Source organism: Lathyrus oleraceus, chromosome 1 (genome assembly GCF_024323335.1).
Source record: "Lathyrus oleraceus cultivar Zhongwan6 chromosome 1, CAAS_Psat_ZW6_1.0, whole genome shotgun sequence".
In the NCBI taxonomy this organism is placed as follows: domain Eukaryota; kingdom Viridiplantae; phylum Streptophyta; class Magnoliopsida; order Fabales; family Fabaceae; genus Lathyrus; species Lathyrus oleraceus.
The window spans coordinates 157,193,370-157,218,953 of NC_066579.1; the positions used below are offsets into that span (position 1 = coordinate 157,193,370).

A 25,584-nucleotide genomic window follows, 5' to 3' on the forward strand; every position below is an offset into this window, starting at 1 on the left:
AGCCATAGTAAACCAAATATTGATTGAGCTCCTTGCAATTAGGGTCTTAAACCCTATATATGAGCTTGATAGATCAAAGATGAGCATGTGCCCTACCTACAAAAGAGTTAAATTATACAATGACATATTCTTTGGTATTTTGGTTAGTAAAATAAAGAAAAATGAAGTATGATACAATCAGATGGCACTTGGTGATCTCTCCCAATGCAAACCCAATGAATAAGGGGTAAGGAGGATGCCAAGTTGTGATCCCAATGCTAATGCATATGATAATAAGAGCATGATGGATCTTAGCGTCAAAATTGGGGTCTTACGGCTGCCCCTATTTAAGGACGTTCTAACTGAGGAGATGAAGGTTAAAATATTCGTATCGACTCAGTAGAATGGACTTAAATAACAATATATAGAAGCAAATTTTGGTCCCTAAGAGACCTCATGATGCATATGATATGAATGTTAAAAATAATCTCAGTGGGGAAAATGTTGCCACAAAGGAAAAAGAATCCGGAGAGACTGAAAGTCCACAGGAGCACAATGCATTCCATAAGGAAAACTCACTAGAGAGACAGAGACTTTAGGGGATAAAGAGTTGTGCGTAGGCCAAGCTACGACTTTAAAAACTACTGGGGGAAACGAGGGGTTCCATGAAAGTAAGCCAATGGAAAGACTCAGTCAGGGAATAAAAGGACATCTGCGGGGGAAATGAATAGATCAACACAAAACTGAAATACTCGATCCGAACAGGAAAATGAAGATCTCACTAAGGAAATACGCACTCAAACTCAACTGAGGAAGAAATGATCTTCAACACAGGAGGAACAGAAACATATTATCCATTACCAGCTACTGGGTAAAGAGATAACAAAATCTGACAGGGAGGACATCCGTTACCGATTGGGGTAAACGAATCAAGGATGACTCGCTGAGGGCAACCAGGAGGTGCATTCGTTACCAGCTATTGGGTAAAAATGAACTACTGGAGAAAATCCAATTAGGATTTACAACTACCAGTTACTACGTAGAAGACCAAAGAAAGAAGAGAATATTCGTCACTGATTAAAGTGAACATATCAAGGATAGACTCAAAGGAAACAAAATGCGTCATTAATTAGGATGAACATATCAAGGATAGACTTGCCTGGGTACATTAGGAAAGATATCTGTCACCAATTAAGATGAACATATCAAGGATAAACTGCCTGAAAAAGTAGGAATTACGTCTATCGAATACAAGATAGAATACCAAAAAGAGAATATTTGTCATTGGTTAGGATGAACATATCAAGGATAGACTTTGCAGGAGGGAGCAGGATTTACGACTACCGGTTACTGGGCAGAAAACCGCAAAGAGAAGGAAACCCGTCACCGATTAAGATGAACATATCAAGGATTAACTCTCTGGGGGATAAAATAGGGATTATAACTACCTTTACTGGGTAGAATATCAAAAAGAGAATATTTGTCATCGGTTAAGATGAACATATCAAGGATAGACTCAAAGCAAGGGTAGAAAATATCCATCATCGGTTAGGATGAACATATCAAGGATAATCTTCCTGGGAGACGTGAAAATGAATCTGCTGGGGAGAAAAGGTTACTCTTGTCGGGTATTAGACAAAAGTGAAATACTTGCAAAATGAGAAGAATATTACCAGTTATTGGGTAATAAACCCTCAGGGATACCAAAAGCATCTATCTAGGTAAGATCTAGAAAGAAATGGTCAATGAAAGACTCAACCCAATGAGGATATAACTCAAGGGGAGTGATTCCATCCAGACTATCAACTGGGGAGAAAACTGAAATAATAATCATCCACGAGGAAACAACTTAGTGGGGAATGAGAAAGGTTAAATTCTTTCTGCTTAATGGGCTGACACTCTACAATTGAAAGAGGACGGACAAACCAAATCTGCATGGGGGAAAAGTATATCATCATAGCAGAGGATCGGAAAAACAATGAATCACAAAGTGTAATAATGCAATAATGAAATTTATGAATGTATATGCATATGTATATATGATGATTATGCTGACAAAACTATCACAAAAGATAGGAATGTCACTAGTATGAATTATCAATATAATTCCTAGCCAATCCACACAGGAAGGAAAACAACTGGAGAGAAACAGCCATCTCGAAGGCTCAACCCAGCCTGGGGAGAAGCAGAGGATCTGCTGAGGAAACTGCTACATCAACTCTGCAGGGAATTTTAGGTCAACACCATATCAAATTGGGGGAACAACCTTGCAGAGGATAACCACAAAACTACTCCGAATCAGGGATAGTTCTGACAACTTACCGTGAAGCAAAATTTTGCTGAATCTTATGCAAACTACTACAACTCAAGGGAGGCCAATCACAAACTCATATGGGGAATTCAGCAAAATTCGGATGCTGACATGCTGTTGGGGACGAAAAAGGGATCACGCCAAATGCTTGGGAAGAACCAATAATGTTCCGCTTTTAGGGCTTACCGCTTTTCAAACTGCTGTTGATATTCCCTTAAATGATATCGATTGCTTTTTTTTAAAGTAAATGCTTTTATATTTTTAAGAAAACATAATTTTGATTTAAAATTTAATTTCAAAAATGATCATAATAAAATTCTATCCTATTTAGCTGAAATAAACAAGAGTATAAATAATTGGATAAAAGCTCAACTTTATTTAATGGAATGGTAGTTTGTAAATGACAAGACTCAATTTAGATATTTACAACCTCTTCTCTTCAATCAAATTCAGCTGGTCATACTTGGTTTGACACCATTCATCCTCAGTCAACTTGGCATCCATCAAAACATGCAATGATGGGATCTCAACCTCTACGGGGAGCACAGCTTCCATGCCATAAACAGGTGAAAAAGGGGTTGCCCCTGTTGAAGTGTGGATGGATGGATGGTACCCATGTAGAGAAAATGGGAGCATCTCATGCCAATCTTTGTATGTCACAACCATCTTCTGGATGATCTTCTTGATGTTCTTGTTTGCAGCTTCAAAATCCTCATTCATCTTAGGTCTGTAGGGAGAAGAATTATGATATGCAATCTTGAAGTCTTTACAAAGAGCTTCCACCATATTGTTATTCAAGTTAGATCCATTATCAGTAATGATCTTACTTGGCACACCATCCCGGCATATAATCTGATTCTTGATAAACCTCACAACAACTTGTTTGGTTACATTCACATACGGTGCCTCTTCAACCCACTTCATGAAGTAGTCAATAGCCACTAGACTGAAACGATGTCCATTCGAATCTTTGGGATCAATCATGCCAATCAAATCAATTCCCCACATGGAGAAGGTCCATGGGGAGGAAATGACGTTCAACAGTGTTAGAGGAACATGAATCTTATCTGCATAAATTTGACACTTGTGGCATTTCTTCACAAACTTGCAACAGTCAGATTACATTGTCAGCCAATAGTAACCTGCTCACAACATCTTCTTTTCCATAGCATGTCCATTGGAATGAGTACCAAAGGAACCTTCATGGACTTCAGTCATTAACATGTCTACTTCGTGTCTATCTATGCATCTGAGTAGAACCATATCGAAGTTCCTCTTGTACAATACATCACCATTCAGGTAGAAGTTGCCAGTTAATCTCCTCAAAGTCTTCTTATCTTTCAAAGATGCCCCAGGCGGGTAAATCTGACTTTGGAGAAAACATTTGATATCAAAATACCACAACTTCTCATCTTTGACTTCTTCAACTGCAAACACATGAGCTGGCCTATCAAGATGCATTACGGTCAAATTGGGAACTTCATTCCAATACTTCACCATGATCATTGAAGCCAACGTTGCAAGAGCATTTTCCATCTGGTTTTCATCTCGAGGGATATGATGAAATTCAACCTTTGTAAAGAAAGTTGAAATCCTCCTCACAGAATCTCTATATGGTATCAAACCGGGTTGATTCGTCTCCCACTCACCTTTGATCTGATTCACAACCAAAGTTGAATCTCCATAGACATCTAAATACTTGATTCTGAGATCAATGGCCTATTCAAGCCCCATAATGCAAGCTTCATACTCAGCCATATTGTTTGTACACTTGAAATTCAATCTAGCGGTAAATGGAAAATGAGTTCCTTTAGGAGTAATAATCACTGCCCCAATGCCATTACCATGCTGATTAATAGCTCCATCAAATACCATGCCCCAACGAGAACCAGGTTCTGGCCCTTCTTCAAGCAATGGTTCATCTCAATCCTTCATTTTGGATATCAACCAAGTGGTATGATTCAACATATACTGACACAGACGCTTAGCAGCCCAAGCCAATGAGTAACAAGTCTTCTCTAGCATAGAATACCGAGTCTCACAGTCGGTGAACTTCTTACTGAGGTAGTAAATAACATACTCTTTCTTTCTAGTCTCATCTTGCTGACCAAGAACACAACCCGTACTCTCTTCAAGCACAGTCAAATACATGATCAACGGTCTTCCTTCAACAGGGGGAGACAGAATCAGAGGTTCAAGCAGATACTCTTTGATACTGTCAAAAGTGTTCTGGAAATCTTCGGTCCAATCATAAGACTGGTCTTTCCGAAGGAGCTTGGATATAGGCGCACATGTGGCAGTCATGTGTGAAATGAATCTTGAGATATAATTCAAGCGGCCGAGAAAACCTCTGACTTGCTTCTCAGTTTTGGGTGTAGACATCTCTCGTATTGCTTTGACTTTGGAAGGATCAACTTCAATACCCTTCTCGCTGACAATAAAGCCCAATAACTTACCAGAACGAACCCCAAATGTACATTTATTAGGATTCAAGTGGAGTTTGTACTTCCTCAAATGCTGGAATAGCTTCAACAAATGCTCGACATGTTCTTCTTAACAATCATATCATCAACATAGACTTCGATCTCTTTATGCATCATATCATGAAAAAGAGTGGTCATTGCTCTTTGGTATGTTGCACCAACATTCTTTAAACTGAAAGGCATCACTCTATAACAAAATGTTCCCTAGGGTATAATGAATGTGGTATTCTTCATATCTTCGGGTGCCATCTTAATTTGATTATAACTGGAAAATATGTCCATAAATGAAAAGACTTTGAATTTAGTTGTATTGCCTACCAACATATCAATGTGTGGCAGAGGGAAATCATCTTCCGGAATGGCTTTATTCAAATCTCTATAATCAACACACATACGGACTTTTCCATCCTCCTTTGGAACAGGCATGATATTGGCCACCCACTATGGATATTCAGCAGTAACAAGGAAACCGGCATCGATCTGCTTTTGCACTTCTTCTTTAATCTTCATTGTCGTGTCAGGATGAGTTCTTCTCAATTTCTGCTTGACAGGCGGGCATTCTGGCTTCAATGGCAATCTATACTCCACAATCTCATAATCCAGACCAAGCATGTATTTATAGGACAAAGCAAACACATCTGAATACTCTCGGAGAAGATCAATCAATCCCTTCTTAACCTCTGGACACAGTTGAAACCCAATCTTGACTTCCTTTACATCATACTTGGAACCCAAGTTGACTAACTCAATTTGTTCTTCAAATGGCTGAATTGCTTTTTCCTCGTGCTCAAGTAGACGAGACAATTTATTAGATACTTCTTCATCACTTTCTTCCTCGGCCTTAAACACAGGGAATTTAAAGTTTGGAGAAGGCGTAGGATTATTGTATTCAATGGGTTTAGAAACCAACCTGCATAATGATTTGATATTTTGATTTTAGATAAGTGATTTGTGACCAAATATTATGCAGATGGACAATTGTATTTATTTATTTATGTTTTTTGTGATTACCATTTTTTCAGAAGAAGCAAAAAGTAAAAATAAAAACATCATTGATGTGGATGAATAGAATTCCATTTTATTAATGATCAAATTTGAAGATGCCAAACAATGTTCACTTCTCCCTTAGGCATAGGAGAAGGATTTTCAAAAATAATAAAAGCAATTACTTAGAACGATGCACAATAACAGGAACATCGACAGCAGTCCAATTGTTGCAAGCTTTTCCACGCGTTACAAAATTGGTGCAGTCTTCATCTTCATCCCCCTTGATCACGGCAGCTAAGTGTTGCTCATTACCATGAATGAACCCTTCGCTACGGAAATTGGGTTTCACATCTTCATCCTTAATCACAGACGTCCCTTGTTGGAATCCCAAACCAGCTCTACTCTTGTTCTCGGCGACCTCTACCATCCGGCCCCACTGACCAGAATTACCGTATTCAACAATCTTTCGTGCGTCTTTGAAGGAGGACATAGGTGCCCCAACTCTCTTTTCTTCTGCAATAGATAGAGCTTGGAGCGGAGTTCCAATCTCATCCTCATCTTCTACATAAGAGAAAGACGACATATGGCTCACCAAAAGAGCCTTCTCTCCACCGACGATAACAAGCTTACCACTCTTCACGAATTTTAACTTATGATGCAGAGTTGAAGTAACAGCTCCCGCCTCGTGTGTCCATGGCCTTCCTAACAAGTAACTATAGGCCGATTGGATATCCATTACTTGAAAAGTAATTTGGAAATCACTCGAACCTATCTTCACAGGAATGTCCACCTCACCAATTACAGTCTTACGAGAACCATCAAAAGCTTTGATGATTACGCCACTGTACCTCATCGGAGCTCCTTGATATGACAATCTGGAAAGAGTTAATTTGGGGAGTACATTCAGTGAAGAACCGATATCAACCAACACATTTGACAGCGCATCCTCCTTGCAGTTCATCGATATATGTAGTGCCAGATTGTGATTCCTACCCTCCTCGGGGAGTTCTTCATCACAAAAGCTCAAATTGTTGCAGGAAGTGATGTTAGCCACAATATGATCGAATTGATCCACTGATACATCATGTTCCACATAAGCTTGCTCCAATACATTTTGTAATGCTTCCCTGTATGCTTCAGAGTTCATAAGAAGAGACAAAACTGGTATCTTGGAAGGGGTTTGAAGCAACTGCTCCACCATATTAAATTCACTTTTCTTGATTAAACGAAGTACCTCATCATCATCGTTAGGCTTTAAACTGCTGGATTCCCCATACTGACATCTTGGAGCGCCAACCGAATCTATTGCAAGCACATCAACCTTCTTACTGGCATCCTCCACACTCTTTGGGAACACAGGCCCAAAAACACGACCGCTACGGGTCACTTTTGTCATATCAGCAATACTCACGACGGAACTGGTTGTAGGCAAAGGAACCTCTTGACCATTCTCCAACATAGTAGCATTGTACTGATATGGAACAACTCTATCGGATGCATATGGGACTGGGCCTGCTAACCGTATTACCAACGATGATACTGATCTGTTGATATTGTTACCATTGTTGTTGTCAAATTGAATTACTACTCTCTCTAGAGTCTTGAACACGGGAACTATAAAATTCACATCGTCACCCAAATGACAGGACTGAAAAATATGGATCATACCTTCATCCATCAACCTCTGGATGTCTCTCTTCACAACCACACAACCTCGGGGGTTCACACTGAAAATTGCACAACCATTATGGTCATGCTTATAATCACTCACCATATAGATATCTTTGTGCATTACCACCAAGGACCTTCTAATGAAACTGACATCATATACCTTGAATTCCCCGGTACAATCGTCCACCATATTGACAGAAGGATTACCATGAGTGGGTAATGGGCTAGCTTTGACATTTGGCACATGGTCCTCAAAGGACATCATCCCACTCTTGACTAACTTCTGGACTTCATACTTCAGCGGGTAACAATTCTCGATATCATGGCCAGGAGCCCCTTGGTGAAAGGCACAGTGAAGCTCTGGCTTATACCACCATGGAAGTGGTTCTGGAATCTGTGAAGGATTTCTTGGTTGTAAAAGGTTCTTAAGAACCAGAGATGGATACAATTCAACATAAGACATAGGAATAGGGTCAAAAGATACCTTCTTCCTCTCGAAATTTTGTTGTTGTTGGTGTTGTAGTTGTTTGTTCTTTGTTGCAGTTGTTGTTAACATTGTTGTTGAACTGGCATTGATTGATTATTGGAGAATACTGGAATAACAGATGATACTTGATGATGGTGTTGGCGAGATTGTGGACTTCTCCTGACATGAGGCCTCCTTTGCCTCCTAACGGATACTGCATTGGTCTCACCTTCTTTCTTTCTGGAAAACCCTTTGCCATACTTCTTGCTTGACAAAACCTCCTCTTTAGACAACCTTCCCTCTCAGACACCTTCTTCTAATCACATCCCCATATTTACCATTTCGGTAAAGTCACTAGGGGCTCTAGCAATCATTCGCTCATAGTAAAATGAGCTCAGGGTCTTGAGAAAAATCTTGGCCATCTCCTTTTCTTCTAAAGGAGGGGTGATCGGAGCAGCCAGCTCTCTCCATCTTTGAGTGTAATCTTTAAACGTCTCCTTGTCCTTTTGAGACATCGACCTCAACTAGTCCCTATCTGGCGCCATATCCACATTATACTTATACTGCTTTACGAAAGCCTCACCCAAATCATTAAACATGTGGACACTCGCATTATCCAAACCCATGTACCACCTCAAAGCGGTACCAGTCAGACTGTCTTGGAAATAATGAATCAATAACTAATCATTATCAGTTTGCGTCTACATCTTTCTAGCATACATGAAGAGATGAATGAGTGGTCAGGTATTCCCTTTATACTTTTCAAAGTCAAGGACTTTGAACTTCATCGGGATCTTCACATTGGGAACCAAGCAAAGTTCCGTAGCGCTCTTACCAAACAAATCCTTTCCCCTCAAGGTCTTCAACTCCTTTCGCAGCTCAAGTAATTGGTCTTTCATTTAATCCATCTTCTCATAAACATCCGGACCCTCATACGGCTCGGAATGGTAGATGGTATCCTTAACACGAGGCTGGGTATGAATAACCGGTGGTGGCACAGACATGATCGGGCTAGATGTCGGCATGGAAGCAAAGGTAGGCGCAAAATCCTCGGGCACAAAGTTGGGCGGCATTCCCCACGAGAATCTGACAGGCGTAGCAGGAGCGAACTGAGTGGCAGGCACGGTTGAAGAAACAACCTCTGAAATGATAGTCCTCTGAGGAGGGGGAGTTGCAGGCGTTGGAGAAGATTGACTTTGAGCATCTAGAAATGACTCCATCATGGCAGTCAGGCGGACAATCTCGTCCTTCAAGTCTCTGTTCTCTTGTTCCATGATTCTCGGATCATTGGCGCGGGTATTATATCGATGAGTCAGCTTGGCTGAAGCACAGAAGAATAACCAATGAGACATCTGGCGGAAGAAAACCCTACTATGCAAATGATGCATGAAATGCAATGTTTTGATTTTTTTTATTTTCAAGGAACATACTACTTTATTTGCAAATATAATAATAACAATTTGATTGATCATAAAAATCTCTTTTATTTATATAATTTCGAAGGATTACACTGAGTATAATTTCAGAAACCAAAATACAAATACAAGAAAATGGGAAACTAGTCATCCTAAGGATCCCCTAACAACAGTGTGAAGGAGAATACCGATCCAAAACACAACGGAATTTAAAATTTTCTCCTTTAGTGATCCTTACGAATGGGCATGATCAGTGATAGAATTGTTACCTCTTGTGACGATTGAAACCTTTGATGCAGATCTACGGAGTGATCACGAACGTTGAACGATGACAACGCCTCTACTCAGTCCACACGAACGGATTCCTTCAATCTCAGTGCTAGCTGCTACGAATGAAGGCTTTGAGTGAGAGAGAGAGAAACGAAATTGCAACTGCACAAATGCTTCTGCACAAGGGTTCTATTTATAGAACCACTTATGTGGGATGCAAGCTAAAAAGCCCACTTAAGTGTATGTGGCCCATATCTTATAATATGCCAAAATCACTTAAGCGTGTGGTACCTTACCATATTTTGTATTCTACTTAAGTACACCATACCTTACGATGTTCTACAACTCACTTAAGTGCACCGTACCTTACGATGTTCCTTAGTTACTCTATCTCTCATCAATCTGTCCTTTTGTGTGTGACCCTGTCGGTTTTCGCGACATTGGCAATTATATTAAATCACGCATTTAACATAATAAACAGTGAGCGGTATCTAGCAACACATCACTGCTACCCAAGACACGAAAATGTCATGTGATCTGACAAATCCTTCTGTGATAATACTTATGTGTATAATTACCCTTTTGCCCTTATGTCTATATTGAACACAAGGCATAGACGGTGTCATCCTTGTCCAGTTCAATATTGGGGCCATAGACATTTATCCTGTTATGCAGGATGGGAAAATTCCATCTAGGTCACTCATGTCCCTTAGCATGCTTCGTGGAGTACCCATCAACTGTCTTTATGGTCATCCAGTTACGGACAACGTTTGATCAGCAACAAGGCACTCAACTCTACATCTAGGGTCCATAGTGGTTTCAGGTCGAAGGGTGGTATACACCATTATCACCATGAGAATAACTTATGACACTTTGCATAACATTCTATATAGTATTCTCATAGCGGGTCAATCCAGTATAAATATTACTCTTAATATTCATACCTATGTTTAAGACTTGATAACTTCTTATCCATGATCCATGAGATGTGATCATCAGTCTATATACATAATAGTCTTTATGCTTTAATGTTATCCTAATTCATAATAAAGCTCGACTACAGATACTTTAAGAATAGTGTCCTTATGTTTAATGTGATATCATGATTAAGTCACACTTGATACATTAAACGGACTAGCTATTCTAGGGACTTTATAAAACAAACATAATTTTATTATTAATAAATAATTCGATACAAGTACAAAAAGTATTGGCCTCTAGGGCTTACACTAACAATCTCCCACTAGCACTAGAGCCAATCAGGCATACCCCTAATGCCCATAGATCTAGTATGGCCATCATGCTTCTGCTGCGCAAGAGGCTTTGTCAGTGGGTCAGCAATATTGTCAAGTGTAGGTACTCTGCATATTTTCACATCTCCTCTATCTATTATCTCTCGAATGAGGTGATAACGCCTAAGTATGTGTTTGGATCGTTGGTGAGATCTAGGCTCCTTAGCTTGTGCGATAGCACCATTGTTATCACAATAGAGACCAATGGGATCCACAATGCTAGGAACTATGCCAAGTTCACTAATGAACTTTTTGATCCAAACAGCTTCCTTTGTTGCACTTGAGGCAGCAATATACTCAGCCTCGGTTGTAGAATCAGCAATTATATCTTGCTTTGAACTTTTCCAGCTCACAGCGCCACCTTTTAAGCAAAACACATAACCAGATTGCGATCTAAAGTCATCCTTATCCAATTACAGCCAGCTCTTCCTGACCTCCATATATCAAGAATGAGTCCTTAGTCCTTCTCAAATACTTAAGGATATTCTTGACAGCTATCCAATGAGCATCACCAGGATCAGATTGGTACCTACTCGTTGCACTTAAAGCATACGAGACATCTGGTCGAGTACATAACATGGCATACATGATAGATCCTATTGCAGATGCATATGGAATCTTATTCATGCGATCCCTTTCTTCCTTAGTTGAAGGGGATTATGTACTCTGACTTAGGCCAAGTAGTTTTTGTGATCTATCTCTATAGATTCTGATTCCTAATATATAGGCTACTTCACCTAGGTCCTTCATAGAAAAGTATTTCCCCAACCAAGACTTTACTTGTTGTAGGGTAGGGACATCGTTTCCAATGAGTAATATGTCATCTACATATAATACCAGGAAAACGGTCATGCTCCCACTAACCTTCTTGTAGACACAAGGCTCATCTTCATTCTTGATGAATCCATATTGTTTTACTCTTTCATCAAAACGAAGATTCCAGCTTCTGGAAGCTTGCTTCAATCCATAGATTGATCTTTGTAACTTACATATCTTTTGGGCTTCTTCAGGTATGTCAAATCCTTCAGGTTGTATCATGTACACATCCTCAAGAAGATTCCCATTAAGGAAAGAAATTTTGACATCCATCTGCCATATTTCATAATCATGATACGCAGCGATAGCAAGTAAAATCCGAACATATTTAAGCATTGCAATTGGTGAAAAGGTTTCATCATATTCAACCCCATGAATTTGTTTATATCCTTTTGCAACCAGTCTTGCCTTATAGGTATGTACCTTACCATCCATGTCAGTCTTCTTTTTGAAGACCCACTTGCATCCTATAGGGTTAACTCCCACAGGAGGCTCTACCAAGGTCAAAACCTAGTTTGTGTACATGGAATCCATTTCAGATTTCATGGCTTCTAGCCACTTCTCAAACTCGGGACCAGTTATGGCCTCTTGGTAGGTCACATACTCATATTGATTCATGAGTAATACATCACCTTGATCAGTTATGAGATATCCATATCTCTCAGATAGGGGACTTATCCTGCTTGACCTACACTGGTCTTGTTCTACTTGAGCAGGTTGCTATTCCACAACTACTTGTGTTTCTTGCTCTAATTCCTCCATAGGTGTATCAATGCTTTGTGATTCTTGAATTTCTTCAAGCTCTACTTTCCTCCCACTAATTCCTTTGGAAATAAAATCCTTTTCTAGGAAAACTCCAGTTCGAGCGACAAACATTTTTCCCTCGGAAGGATTGTAGAAGTAATACCCTCTTGTTTCTTTAGGATACCCCACAAATAAACATTTGTCAGATTTGGGCTCAAGCTTAGTTGAAATTTGTCGTTTCACATAAACTTCGCAACCCCAAATATTCATGTAAGACATATGTGGTTTCTTACCACTCTATATCTCATATGGTGTCTTCTATACCTTTTTGGATGGAACACGGTTAAGTGTGTAAGTTGTTGTTAATACTGCATGTCCCCAAAAGGAGTTTGGAAGATCGGCGTGACTCATCATGGATCGGACCATGTCTAACAAGGTTCGATTTCTTCTCTTAGATACACCATTCCATTGGGGTGTTTCAGGAGGAGTAAGTTGGGATAGGACCCCACACTCTTTCAGATGGTCATCAAACTCTAGGCTTAAATACTCACCACCTCGATCTAATCGAAGAGTTTTAATATTCTTACCTAGTTGGTTTTGTACTTCATTATTGAATTCCTTGAACTTTTCAAAGGACTCTGATTTGTGTTTCATTAAATACACATAACCATATCTACTAAAATCATCAGTAAATGTGATGAAGTACTGAAAACCTCCTCTGGCTGGTATGTGCAGTGGTCCACATACATCAGTATGTATCAGGGCCAAAAGATCATTAGCTCTTTCACCTTTTCCTGTGAATGGAGACTTTTTCATCTTTCCAATTAAACAAGATCTGCATGTCTCATATGATTCATAATCAAAAGAGTCCAAGAGTCCATCTTTATGGAGTTTGGAAATGTGTTTCTCATTTATGTGGCTAATCGACAATGCCAAAGGTAAGTTGGATTTAACTCATTAGGTTTCATTCTTTTAATATTAATGTTATAAATAAGCATTTCAAGATCAAGGACATATAGTCCATTGTTCATTTGTGCAGTAGCATAGAATATATCATTCAAATAAATTGAGCAACAATTATTCTTTATTATAAATGAAAAACCAAACTTGTCCAAACAAGAAACGGAAATAATATTCCTGCTAATTGTAGGCGCATAATAACAGTTCTCTAACTGAATTATTAAACCACTAGGTAAAGTCAATACATAAGTTCCTACGGCTAAAGCAACAACCTTTGCTCCATTTCCAACTCGTAGGTCAACTTCACCTTTTGCCAAATCTCTACTCCTTTTTAGCCCTTACACATTTGTACAGATGTGAGAACCGCATTTAGTATCTAATACCCATGATGCAAAAGTAGATAAATTAATTTCAATAACAAAAATACCTGAAGTTGAAGTCTCTACTCCATTCTTCTTATCTTCCAAATACTTTAGGCAGTTTCTCTTCCAGTGTCCAGTCTTACCGCAATGAAAGCAAGTGCCTTCCTTTGTTATGCCTCCACTAGGCTTCAAAGCAGCAATAATGGGTCTGGGTTTGGTAACTTCCTTGCCTTTCCCTTTATCGCCCTGCTTGGTGGGTCTTTTGTTCTGTCTCTTTCCATTTCCGATCATCAGAATGGACTTCCCTTTTGACTTCAGATTCTGCTCAGCAGTTCTTAACATGGCTAGTAGTTCAGGAAGAGATTTGTCCATATCATTCATATTGAAATTTAGGACAAATTGACTGAATCTATCTGACAACGATTGCAAGATCAAATCAGTCGCAAGTTCCTTTTCGAGGGGAAAACCCAACCTCTTAAGGTTTTTCCACATACCCAATCATCTTGAGCACATGGGGACCTACAGGGGCTCCCCTCAGCTAACTTGCCTTGAAAAAGGGCTTTTGAAACTCCAAACCTTTCATGCCTTGCTTGCTCTTGATAGAGCATCTTCAGATGTTCGATCATATCGAACGCTGCCATGTTCTCATGTTACTTTTGCAACTTTGAGTTCATGGTAGCTAGCATGAGACAAGCAGTTTCATTGGCATCATCAACATGCTTCTTATAAGCATCTCTTTCTGCCTTGATAGAATTTCCTTAAGGAGTTTGGAATAGGATGACATTTATGACAACATCTCAATGAAAGGGATGTTGATATACAACTTTTTTAACACCTCAATAAACTTCCTAAAATGGTCTTCTATCTTAGCTTTTACTAATCTTTGTGGAAACATACAACTCTTTATCTTCTTCCTCAACTACCTCTTTCATAGGTGGTGTTGACTCTCCCTCCTTTTCAAATGGTACATATTCACTCTCAATATCCTTTCCTTCATCCCTCTTATTAGTAGCGACCTCTAGTTATTTGCCACTTTTCAATGTTATAGCGTTCATATGCCCTTTTGGGTTGGGTTCAGGATGCCCTAGAAAAATTCCAGCAAGGGATTTTGTATACTCTTGTTGTTAGGCTACTTGTGAAATTTTGGTTTCAAGCATTTGCCTATGAGTATCCATGGCGTCAAATTTAGATGTGAGTTTCCTTATTAAGTCTTTAACATGGATGTTCTTGTTCTTCAAGTTCTTATTCTGCAGGGTTTGGGTCATGATAAAATTCTCCATCATTACCTCGAGGCTTGACTTACTTGGAGCAGTCGAGGCACCCATTTATCCTCAAAGTCTGGGTGGAGCAACAAGTGGCGTGGGACTTGTAACAAACATATGATTATTGTTCTTATAGTAGAAATCAAGATGATTTCTCCAACCAGGAATATAGGTGTTAGAGTATGGGGTACCCTGTTAGGCATAGTTTACTTGGTCAAGACTTCGTTCAGCTAACAATTGGCATTCATTGCTAATGTGGCTAAACACTCCCCATATATCGAAAATGGGAGTTACAACGGCTATTGTAGCAACATGGGTGATGATCAGGTTATCAGTCTTAATGTTTTTTTACTATTTAATCCACATTTTGGAAAGTAACAAAATAATGATGTACCATTAGTTTAAAGATTAATCATTAATCTGTAGGCTAATTTCTTATTTATAATTCTTAGAAAATAACATGCATGTGCATGTTAATTTTAGACTAGTTTTAGTTGTAGGAATTGACATGCTTGTTAACACTTCGTTTTTTCCTTAGGTTTTTTAGTCTTTATAAAAACTCATGTGCTTGAAATTTATAACTTGACCCTACCCCCAATTGATTAAGTTGATCAAGGTCTCCTTTGATTAACTAATCATTTGACATATGTCTAATCCCTATGTCCATTCAAGTGATCAGAAGCCTCTTGATCATTTGATAGGACTGGTCTTTTATACTCGTATTGCATTGGACATCCCAAGACCTCAACTCAGACTCTAGACTTTAACTCATCTCAAACACAAGTTCAACTCAAGTCAAGTTTCTTATGCAAGACTTTAAATACACTGGGCATTAGGACCGAAGCACTGTTCAAAGCACAAAAAAAAATCTTCTTCAACACTTATCAACCATGATGAGAATTACACGCCACGAGCCTTAAGCAACGAAGAATGATGAGGGGGATCATTCCTATCCTTTTCTAGAGTACCTCTACGTATGGGGTGTAGGCCCTAGTTATTCAGATTATTCGCCTCCGTTCATAGACTTTAGTGCAATTCAAATCAAATGATTGTCAAGTCTTCTTTCCCACAGACATCACATCAACACTTCACCATTCAACATCAAAAATACAATTCCTCTTTAGACCAAACACTAAATTCTTTAGACTTTCAACATTCATTGGGTTAATCATCTTCTCATGGTTAAACACTCATATCTGAACCAAATTCCTCTCTTTGGGATAATCACCTCTCACGGTTAAAACCTTTGCTTCATACACTGCCCTGTGGAGTCCTGTGCTCTGGCACCCTCATGCACTGCCCTGTGGAGCTCCATACTCTGGCAACACATTTTTTCTCTTTGGCTAATCACCATCTATTGGTTAATACCATACTTTATTTGGTTCAGACACACCTATCATATGGATCCAACAACACAATCATTGGTCCAGAACAATACTTTTCACTTCATAACTCTTTGTAATGCAAGTTGTTTTCTTTGTCAATTCAATCAACTCTTTCTTTTCTATCATTAGTTCCACGAACTACGAAGCTATGATTTCCTTATTGCATTATGAGGATATGTAGGCACAAGAATCTGAATCCTTGGCGAGCGCGCTAATTATTAAATATTTTTTCCCTTTGATCATTCGCAAGTAACCTTTAGATGATAACACACATTCAAGCAAAGAACAATCAAAATGGTTCCCGTTGAGTACAACCGATGTGAGGGATAATACCTTCCCCTTGCATAACTGACTTCCTTACCCTTTTTCTTTTCCCCTTGGGTTTTATCGATATTTTCCCTTTCCTTCGGGAATAAATAAAGGTCGGTGGTGAAGTTGTTGTATCTTCGAGCGTGCGATGCGCTCAGGTATTTTTTGCGGCGCGACACAGCTATGTATACGAGTAGGTATAAAATTATTGTTGTTGGTTTTATCAACAACAATCATTGGGTTCAAGTAAAGTTAAAACTTGATTGTCCATTGCTTTTTGTCACTAACCGATGGAGACAGAACTATACTGAAGATGAAAAAACATGGGAATCAGCATATACCGGACACATTAGGCACTGAGAAGACGAAGTTAGGAAATCATTCTAATTTGTTTTGTATTCCTATATGTAGTACATTTTCCATTTTAAGTATATATTTTATCGAGTAGTTTATTTATCGAATTACTTATTCGAGAAAATTAATGTAGGAAATGTTTTTAAAAATCACCTCACTATCTATAAAAAAAATTACATATCCATTTTTTTTGATAAATAACAAAAATTTCAACATTTCCGATATGGAAATACCTGTCTATATAAGAAATTTCAAAATTCCAGTATTTCACCATAATTTTGTGAAAAAAATGTTAATTTTTATTACATTTCCAATTTTGTTTCCAAATTTCTGATACAACCCATAACTTTTGAAAAATCAATAACTTTAACAAATGATATAACAGTAAAAAAAAATGCATAATGTGAGGGTGCAAGTATAACGCAGGTGTCAGGTTAAATCATCTAATCCCTCCGTTCTTTTTTAAGTGACATTTTTAAGAATTTTTTTTTTAAGTGTCATTTTAAAGTTCAAAGTAATATTGATTGTTGTTTTGTCAAAACTACCCTTTATTATTTATTACGAGAGAAAAAAGTCAAATAAATTTATAAAAAGTTAAAGATAAAATAGAAAAAAGGATAATCATTGCATAAAAAGTAACAATAATTATTAGTATTTTTTGTATGCGTAAAAAGTTAAAAAATGATACTCCCTCCGTTTTTTATTATAAATTATTTTTTACTTTTCACATGTATTTTAATATAATAATTATGGTATAAAAAAAGAAATTATAAAAGATTTTATAAAATTGTCATTCATTAATGATATTGGAAAGACAAATTAATATAATTAAAATGAGAGAGAATAATAAATACTTAAAAATATAATAAAAAAATAATATTAATTATTTATTGGTATAAACGACTTATATTATGATACAAAATATTTTCCAAATCAATTTATAATAAAAAACGGATGTAATATTTAAAAAGGATCGAATGGAGCTTTTAGTAGTATTCATACAAATATTTAAAAAATAAACTTAACTAAGGAAAAGTCCTTTTCCTAGAATGAAAGAAGGAAAAGTTTTTTTTAATAAAGAAAATCAAGGAAAAGTATTTGAATATTAGCATTTAACAAAAGAAAGAAGCAACTAATCGGGTCAGTTTCTTGGACCAAGTTCATTGAAACTAAAGTCCAAAAAAAAAATCAACTAATGACAAAGGAAAATAAAAATCTATCAAAGAAGTTTGAAAATATGAAACCACCTTACTATACGTGAAACAAGCAATTAAAACAAACTTAAAAAATCCAAAATTAAATTCTAAGATATTAAAATAATAAAACTAATAAAAAATAAAGTATATGTTGAATTATAATATATTAACTGTTTAATTTCTATACTCACAAGTTGTTTTTCACAAAACAGAGATAAAGAAATGGTTCCATGGAATTCATTTCCATTAGAAATAATCTATCAATTATTTGGTTGGTTAGCTTTTCTTTCATGGTCGCTTGCTGGTTACCCTCAACTCATTTCAAATTTCCGTAGAAAAAGGTGAAAAAAATAAATTAATTTGCATGTTTTTATTAATTTCATTCTCTATTTTCTTGTTTCTAACTTATAATAAGTGATTTTGGAAACAGTGTGGTTGGTTTAAGCTTAGATTATACAATCTTGAACTTCACAAAGCATTGGTCATATCTCATTTACAACGCTTCTCTCTTCTTTAGCCCTGTTATTCAGAAACAGTATTTTGAGAAATATGGTTATAGACAGGTAAAAAAAAATCTTTTTTATATTATGATTTATAATTTTATACGGTGATCATGATCGTCAGTTAACAAATTTTAACTAACTTGTAACAAAATTAACTAACTAGTTTAATTAATCCGATCTAGTTTAATTAACGAATATTGATATTATTTGGCTGAATATTTTGATCAGAATCACATTAAAGTTTTGATTTGTTAATCGCAGATGATTTCTGTAGCTGCCAATGATGTTGCTTTCTCCACTCATTCCGTTATGATCAATTTGATTGTGTTGTGTCAATTTGCAATCTATGGAGTAATATAAGTTTAATCAATTTATTATTGAGTTTTTGATAATTCAAAGCCAGACGGTTTGTTTTCGAATTTGAGTACACTTTGTTTCGGATTAAAGGTCCATATCAAAGTGCGCTCAAAAATGAAAACAAAGACATTGAGGGTTTGTTCTGATTTCTTGAACTAAACAAATCTTAATGAAAAATAAGTTGCTGATTTTTGGAAATGACTTATGCAGAATGGAAGTCAGAAGTTATCCAAGTATGCAATTGCAATATTTGCTTGTGTGTGGTTCAGTGCTGCTGTTTGTTTTTTAATAGCATTACCTAGCCAATCTTGGCTTTGGCTTATCTCCATCTTCAAGTAAGTTTCTTTCTTATCACTCAATTTTTTAATCCTATTATACATATTAGTCAAACCTTACAAATATGCTGTGTTGTGTAAATTGAATTTCATAACTTTGTAGCATCACTTAAATTTTGATACATTTGCTAATATTATTGTGGCTTTTTTCTAATAACATGTGGAAATCAATTATATTGCAGCTCAATTCAAGTGTGTATGACCCTCATCAAATATTTTCCTCAGGTTTTAATGCCTTACTCTATATATTGCTTTATATCATCATCTTCATTTTTTACTATAAATATCTTCTTCACAATTTCATATTTGTTTAGTTGATAATAGACCCATGTATTTATTTATTGGGTTTTCACAAACAAACAAAAAATACATTATTGATATAGTAGTTATTATATGCTAAGATTAATCAAACTGAAATGATGTTATATATTTTTTCGAAAGTGACACGTGTTTGATATTTGATACACTTTTAATATGAGAGATTGAGTATAGATGGATTCTAATATTTTACTGTCTCTTAAAATATATTTTTTTAAATGAAAAAGGAAAATTATATATTTATTTGATTACTTACCCCTATGAATGATTTGTTGCTTAGTTCTAGAAATTTTTGTTATGAAATGTAGGCATTGATGAACTTCATGAGAAAGAGCACAGATGGGTTTAGCATTGGCAGTATTCTCCTTGATTTTTCAGGAGGTGTTTTTAATTATTCACAAATGGTTGTACAATCTATAGATCAAGGTTTGTGATTTTAATTACTAATAAAATTAATCAAATTATTATTTGATCATTACTAATTATGACTTATGAACTTCAACTTTTTCTATATATTTAGATTCATGGGTGAATTTCTATGGAAACATTGGTAAAGTAATGATATCCTTGGTATGTAATCTTCTTTACCTCAGCATTTTAACATTATTATTATTATTATTATTATTATTATTATTATTATTATTATTATTATTATTATTATTATTATTATTATTATTATTATTATTATTATTATTATTAGATTAAAAGAATAATAATTATGTTTTATAATCACTATTGCAGGTAACTATATTCTATGATTCAATTTTAATGTGTCAACATTATGTACTATATCCTCACAAGAAAGTGCTTATTACTTCTGAAAATTCTGAAGAAATCAAGAAACCATTGATTAGTTCAAGTCCATTAGATGAGCAAATTCATGATTCTGTATGAATCTTATCATTCTCTAGAGAAGTTGGTGGTTCTTTGAATATATATTGTACAAAACCAAAATCAAATAAATTTATGTATCATATCTATAAATGCTTGTTTTATAAATGCTAGTCTTTTTTTTTTATAATTAAAGACAAATATATATTATGTCATGTAAAATATATTAAAATATAGAGAATAAAGAACAAAAAATTAAGGAATTAGGCGAAAATCTAAAGTAAACAATTTATTAAGAAATCTATTAGAAAAATTTAATGGGATAATTCTTGAGAAAAGAAAAAAGAGAGAACAAAATAGATAATAAAAAAGATATGATCTATTTAGGTCAAGTAAATAAGAGACACTAGAAAGAATAGAATTCCACCAAACAAAACCACTATGTTAAAGACCAAGTGCAACGACTATTTTCTTCAAAAATATGGTAAATAGTTAAGCACATATTATTAGATAGTTTAACATAATTCAGTCACATGCTCCTTAATCTCCCGAGAATTGTTAGGAGTTGTAATTCGATGATATGTCAAAAGTTAGAATCCAACTATGTTAAAGTAGTTAGTCAAAGGTGTAGAAGTTAGCTCTATTCGACAGAGTCGAATATATTATATAGTTGTTATGTCAAAACGTAATTTGTAAATTTGTATTTGGATCGATTTGTGTAATTTTGGGTCTGGTCTTTAGTTGCCTATATAAAGGCATTGCATGGTGTAAATCCTAACAACTTCACTCAATAATATTTTCTCTTTTATAATCCAGTTTCTCTCTTTTCTCTCTTCTTATTCACTCATCCTTCTTGAAAATCATTTTGTTATAACAAATTAGTATCAAAGAGTCCATGTTGTGATTCAGAGATAATCTATAATGGAAGACGAAACAACAACAACAAAGTAATTTCCAGCGAATCTACTGGGTTTCAAAGGTGAGGACTATGAATGGTGGATTGCGTAGATGAATGTCATCTTCAGATTTCAAGATGTGTCTGAAATCGTGAATGATGGAGTAACGACATTGGAAGCGTATACAGATGATGTTCAGAAAGCTGCACACAAGGATCAAAGGAAGAAATATGGAAAAGGTCAGTTCTTGATTCACTAGTGAGTGAATCCTAACGTGTTCGAGAAGATAATTGGAGAAGAAACGACCAAAGGAGTGTGGGACAAGTGGAAGAACTTGTACGGTGGAGATTAAAAACTAAAAAATGGTGAAGTTGCATACATTGAGAAAACAATTCGAGATGACTCAGATGAAGGAAGATGAATCAGCCTCGGAATACCTTTCACGTGTGGTGTTGCTGAAAAACCAGATGAAGGCGTGTGATGAATCTATCAATGATTTGCAAAAGATTTATAAAGTGTTGAGATCTCTGAGTTTAAATTTCGATTATATTATAGTATCAATTGAAGAATCCAGGAACCTAGCTGAGATGAAGTTAGAAGAACTTTAAGCTTCATTAGAGGCTCATGGGATGAGGCTGAAGCAGAGGAACTCAGAAAGGGAGAAGGTGGATGAACATGCACTACAAGCAAGATTCATCAAGAAATATGGGAAAGTGAAGGCAAAGTATGGAAATAATCTTGCTAATGATGAGAAGTCAAGCAAGAACTCAAGAAATCATTATGATTCAATCAAGAAAGGCACGGGCAACAAGTATTATGGGAAGATAGTTGACATGAAGGCGTTGCAGTGTTATAACTATCAAGGATTTGGCCACTATGCTTGAGACTATCGAAGAAATGGAAGCACGAGCGAAAGATAATGATGAAGTGCAGTATGCACATGCTGAAGATAATGAGTCTAATGATGTGTTACTCATGGCCAACACTCAGTCGAACATTGCGCAAACTAACATGTCGTACCTGGATTCAGGATGCAGTAACCACACGATTGGTAATAAAAACTAGTTCACCAAGCCAAATGGATCAGTTGAGAAAGTGATAAAGTTTGTAGATGGAAGGCACGTCACATCGGGTGGAAAATGGATATCTCTGTTGTCATAAAGGATGGTCAAAAAGCTAGTATCACTGATGTGTTATATGTATCTCCGATGATAAGTAACTTGATAAGTGTAGGCCAATTACTTGCAAAAGGGTACAACATGAAGCTAGAAAAGAATAGGTGAAGGTGTATCATGGTGATGGAAGCTTGATTCTGAAGGCACTATTGGCAGACAATAGGAACTTCAAAGTAAATATCAACCTGGTCGATCACAACTGTCTTGCTTCGGCTACAGAAGAAGACAAGAACTGGCTATGGAATCACATGCATGGACATCTAAACTTCAGAAGTTTAGGTATACTCAACCAGAAAAAGATGGTGTGTGGCTTATCTCAGATGAAGGAACCAATCAGGTATGTGAGGAATGGTGCAAAGCAAAGCAGACTATGAGAGCATTGAAACATTACCTGCCCATGAGGTCCAGGGAAAAGCTGGAGTTAGTTCACTCTGATGTATGTGGATCATTTAAAGTAAAGTCGAATGGAGGTAACTGATATTTCCTAACCTTCATAGATGAATTCTCCATATATATATATATATATATATATATATATATATATATATATATATATATATATATATATATATATATATATATATGTATATATATATATGTATATATATATATATATATATATATATATATATATATATATATATATATATATATATATATATATATATATATATATATATATATATATATATATATATATGTATATATATATATATATATATGTATATATATATATATATATATATATATATATATATATATATGTATATATATATATATATGTATATATATATATATATATATATATATATATATATATATATATATATATATATATATATATATATATATATATATATATATATATATATATATATATATATATATATATATATATATAGGTATTCACAAAGTTCAAGAAGTTCAAATTACATATCGAGAAGCAAAATGTATGCAAGTTGAAGAAACTGGTAACTGATAGTGGTGGTGAATATTATTAAAACAAGATTTGTTTATGCCCTTAAAAGATTTTGATGATAACAAAGTATTTAAAAAACAATATGGTTTACTAACATTTTGTTTAAGTGTGTAGGATCACAAGCATAGAACTAATCCCGATTGTTAGCATATGTGAAGAAACAATGTTTGCCTAATTCTGATTGATCATAATTTAAAGTGATTCAACAGCATCTGAAGGCATCAGACTCTGAAGGTTCAGAATCTGGTCTCAAGACTCAACTTCTGATGACATCTCGAATTCTAAAATGATGAAATGCATATGTTTTCTACATTGTACCAAAAGTAGTCTTATCTTATAAAAGGCCCAAATTTCTAAATAAAGTCAACTAGGATTTTCATTTTGCAAGACTCAAGAAATAGAGATGTGACATCTTCAATCTGCTCTACCTCTTGGTAGATACCTAGTAATTCAAAAGATATTGAAAGCAATGTTATTATTCAATGAACAAAGCTTCAAACCAGATGCTAGTCTCCAACATTTCTCTTGGTATACTTCTTCACTAAGTTTGCTCATTATGTTCAAACCCTCCAACAACTTTTTTTAGTATATATAAAAGGAAGCTAAAGACTTAAAGGAAGGTTACAACACTACAACACATTTGAAAGATCTTGAGCATAACTAAAAGATATTATTTCTTGTAAATGTTATTGCCTAAAGATCTTAAGATTTATTATCTTAGACTATCTTAGAAATCTTAAGAGATTGTAAAACCTTTGTGATTGTTTCACAACTATTATACTTCTAATTGTGTATCAAGTATAGTAGTTATCTTTTCTACTAAATTTTTGTTTAAAGTAGAGGAAGTCTCTTGCATGCGTGCTTAAGTAAGGAAGTATCTTTCTAGGTTGATTGATCAAGGAAGACTCTTGTCTAAGGACTTGATCAAGGAAGTCTCTTTTTAGGTTGATTGAGCAAGGGAGTCTCTTGTCCGGGGACTAGAGCAAGGAAGTCTCTTCCTAGGTTGATTGAGCAAGGAAGTCTCTTATTTGAGGACTTAAGAGGAAGTCTCTTTCTAGGGTGATTGAGCATTGAAGTCTCTTGCAAGTGTGCTTGAGCAATTTGTAACTTGTTTGATTATAGTGAAAAAGTTCTTTTGGGGGAAAGGGGACTGGACCACTCTCAATTGAGGAGAGGAACCAAGATAATCTTTGTGTGTTGCTTGCATTTACTTCTGAACGTTATATTTTCGCTGGTGTGTTTAACTCGGATATCAAAGTCTAAACATTATTCAGAATCTGATCTTACTGGTTCAGAAGAAAAAAGATTTTTAAGTATACACAATTCACCCCCCCCCCCCTTCTTGTGTATTTTTCACCTTTAGTTGCCATCAGAGCACGACTTGTACTATACACTTAACTGTGGTACATAAAAGATCTTGAGAAAAATACTCTTTTAGATTCTTAGGAGTCTTCTTGTTAGATTCAGACCCAAAGTGACTGTTATTCAAGAAGCTAAAGACTTAAACTTTTTAAGTCTTGAAGGTATTATTAACAATCTCCAAATTTATGAATTGGAGCTAAATGGAGATGAGCCTTAAAAGCAGGTTAAAAATGTGGCCTTAAAGTTTGTAAGGGGGTCTGAGAAATCCTCTCAAAAGCTCAAAGAAGCCATTCATGTTGAAGCTTATGATGAAGATTTTGATGACGATGAACTAGCATTTATCATCAAAAGATTTAAATATTTGGGCAGAAAGAAGAACAAATTCTCTGGTAAGAGAGATAACTTCAAAGGGTCAAGTTCTGGAAGTAAAGATCAGGATGGTTGTTACAAATGTAAGAATCCTAGACATCTCATTGATGAATGTCATAATCTTCAAAAGGACAAAAGCAAAAATGAGAACTTCCAGAAGAACAAATTCAGAAGCAAGTTCAAGAAAATCCTAATGG

General features: G+C 35.7%; 1 protein-coding gene across 1 annotated transcript; it reads left to right on the forward strand.

Annotated features, from left to right (window-relative positions):
* The first annotated feature begins 18,416 nt into the window (after nucleotides 1–18,416).
* Nucleotides 18,417–20,774, forward strand: LOC127115555 (cystinosin homolog). Its single transcript, XM_051047072.1, has 8 exons — nucleotides 18,417–18,603; nucleotides 18,693–18,825; nucleotides 19,027–19,116; nucleotides 19,333–19,457; nucleotides 19,640–19,682; nucleotides 20,084–20,201; nucleotides 20,296–20,345; nucleotides 20,517–20,774. Exons 1-8 carry the CDS (start codon nucleotides 18,485–18,487, stop codon nucleotides 20,667–20,669), a joined length of 831 nt encoding a protein of 276 aa, XP_050903029.1. The 5' UTR covers nucleotides 18,417–18,484; the 3' UTR covers nucleotides 20,670–20,774.
* Nucleotides 20,775–25,584: the final 4,810 nt, after the last annotated feature.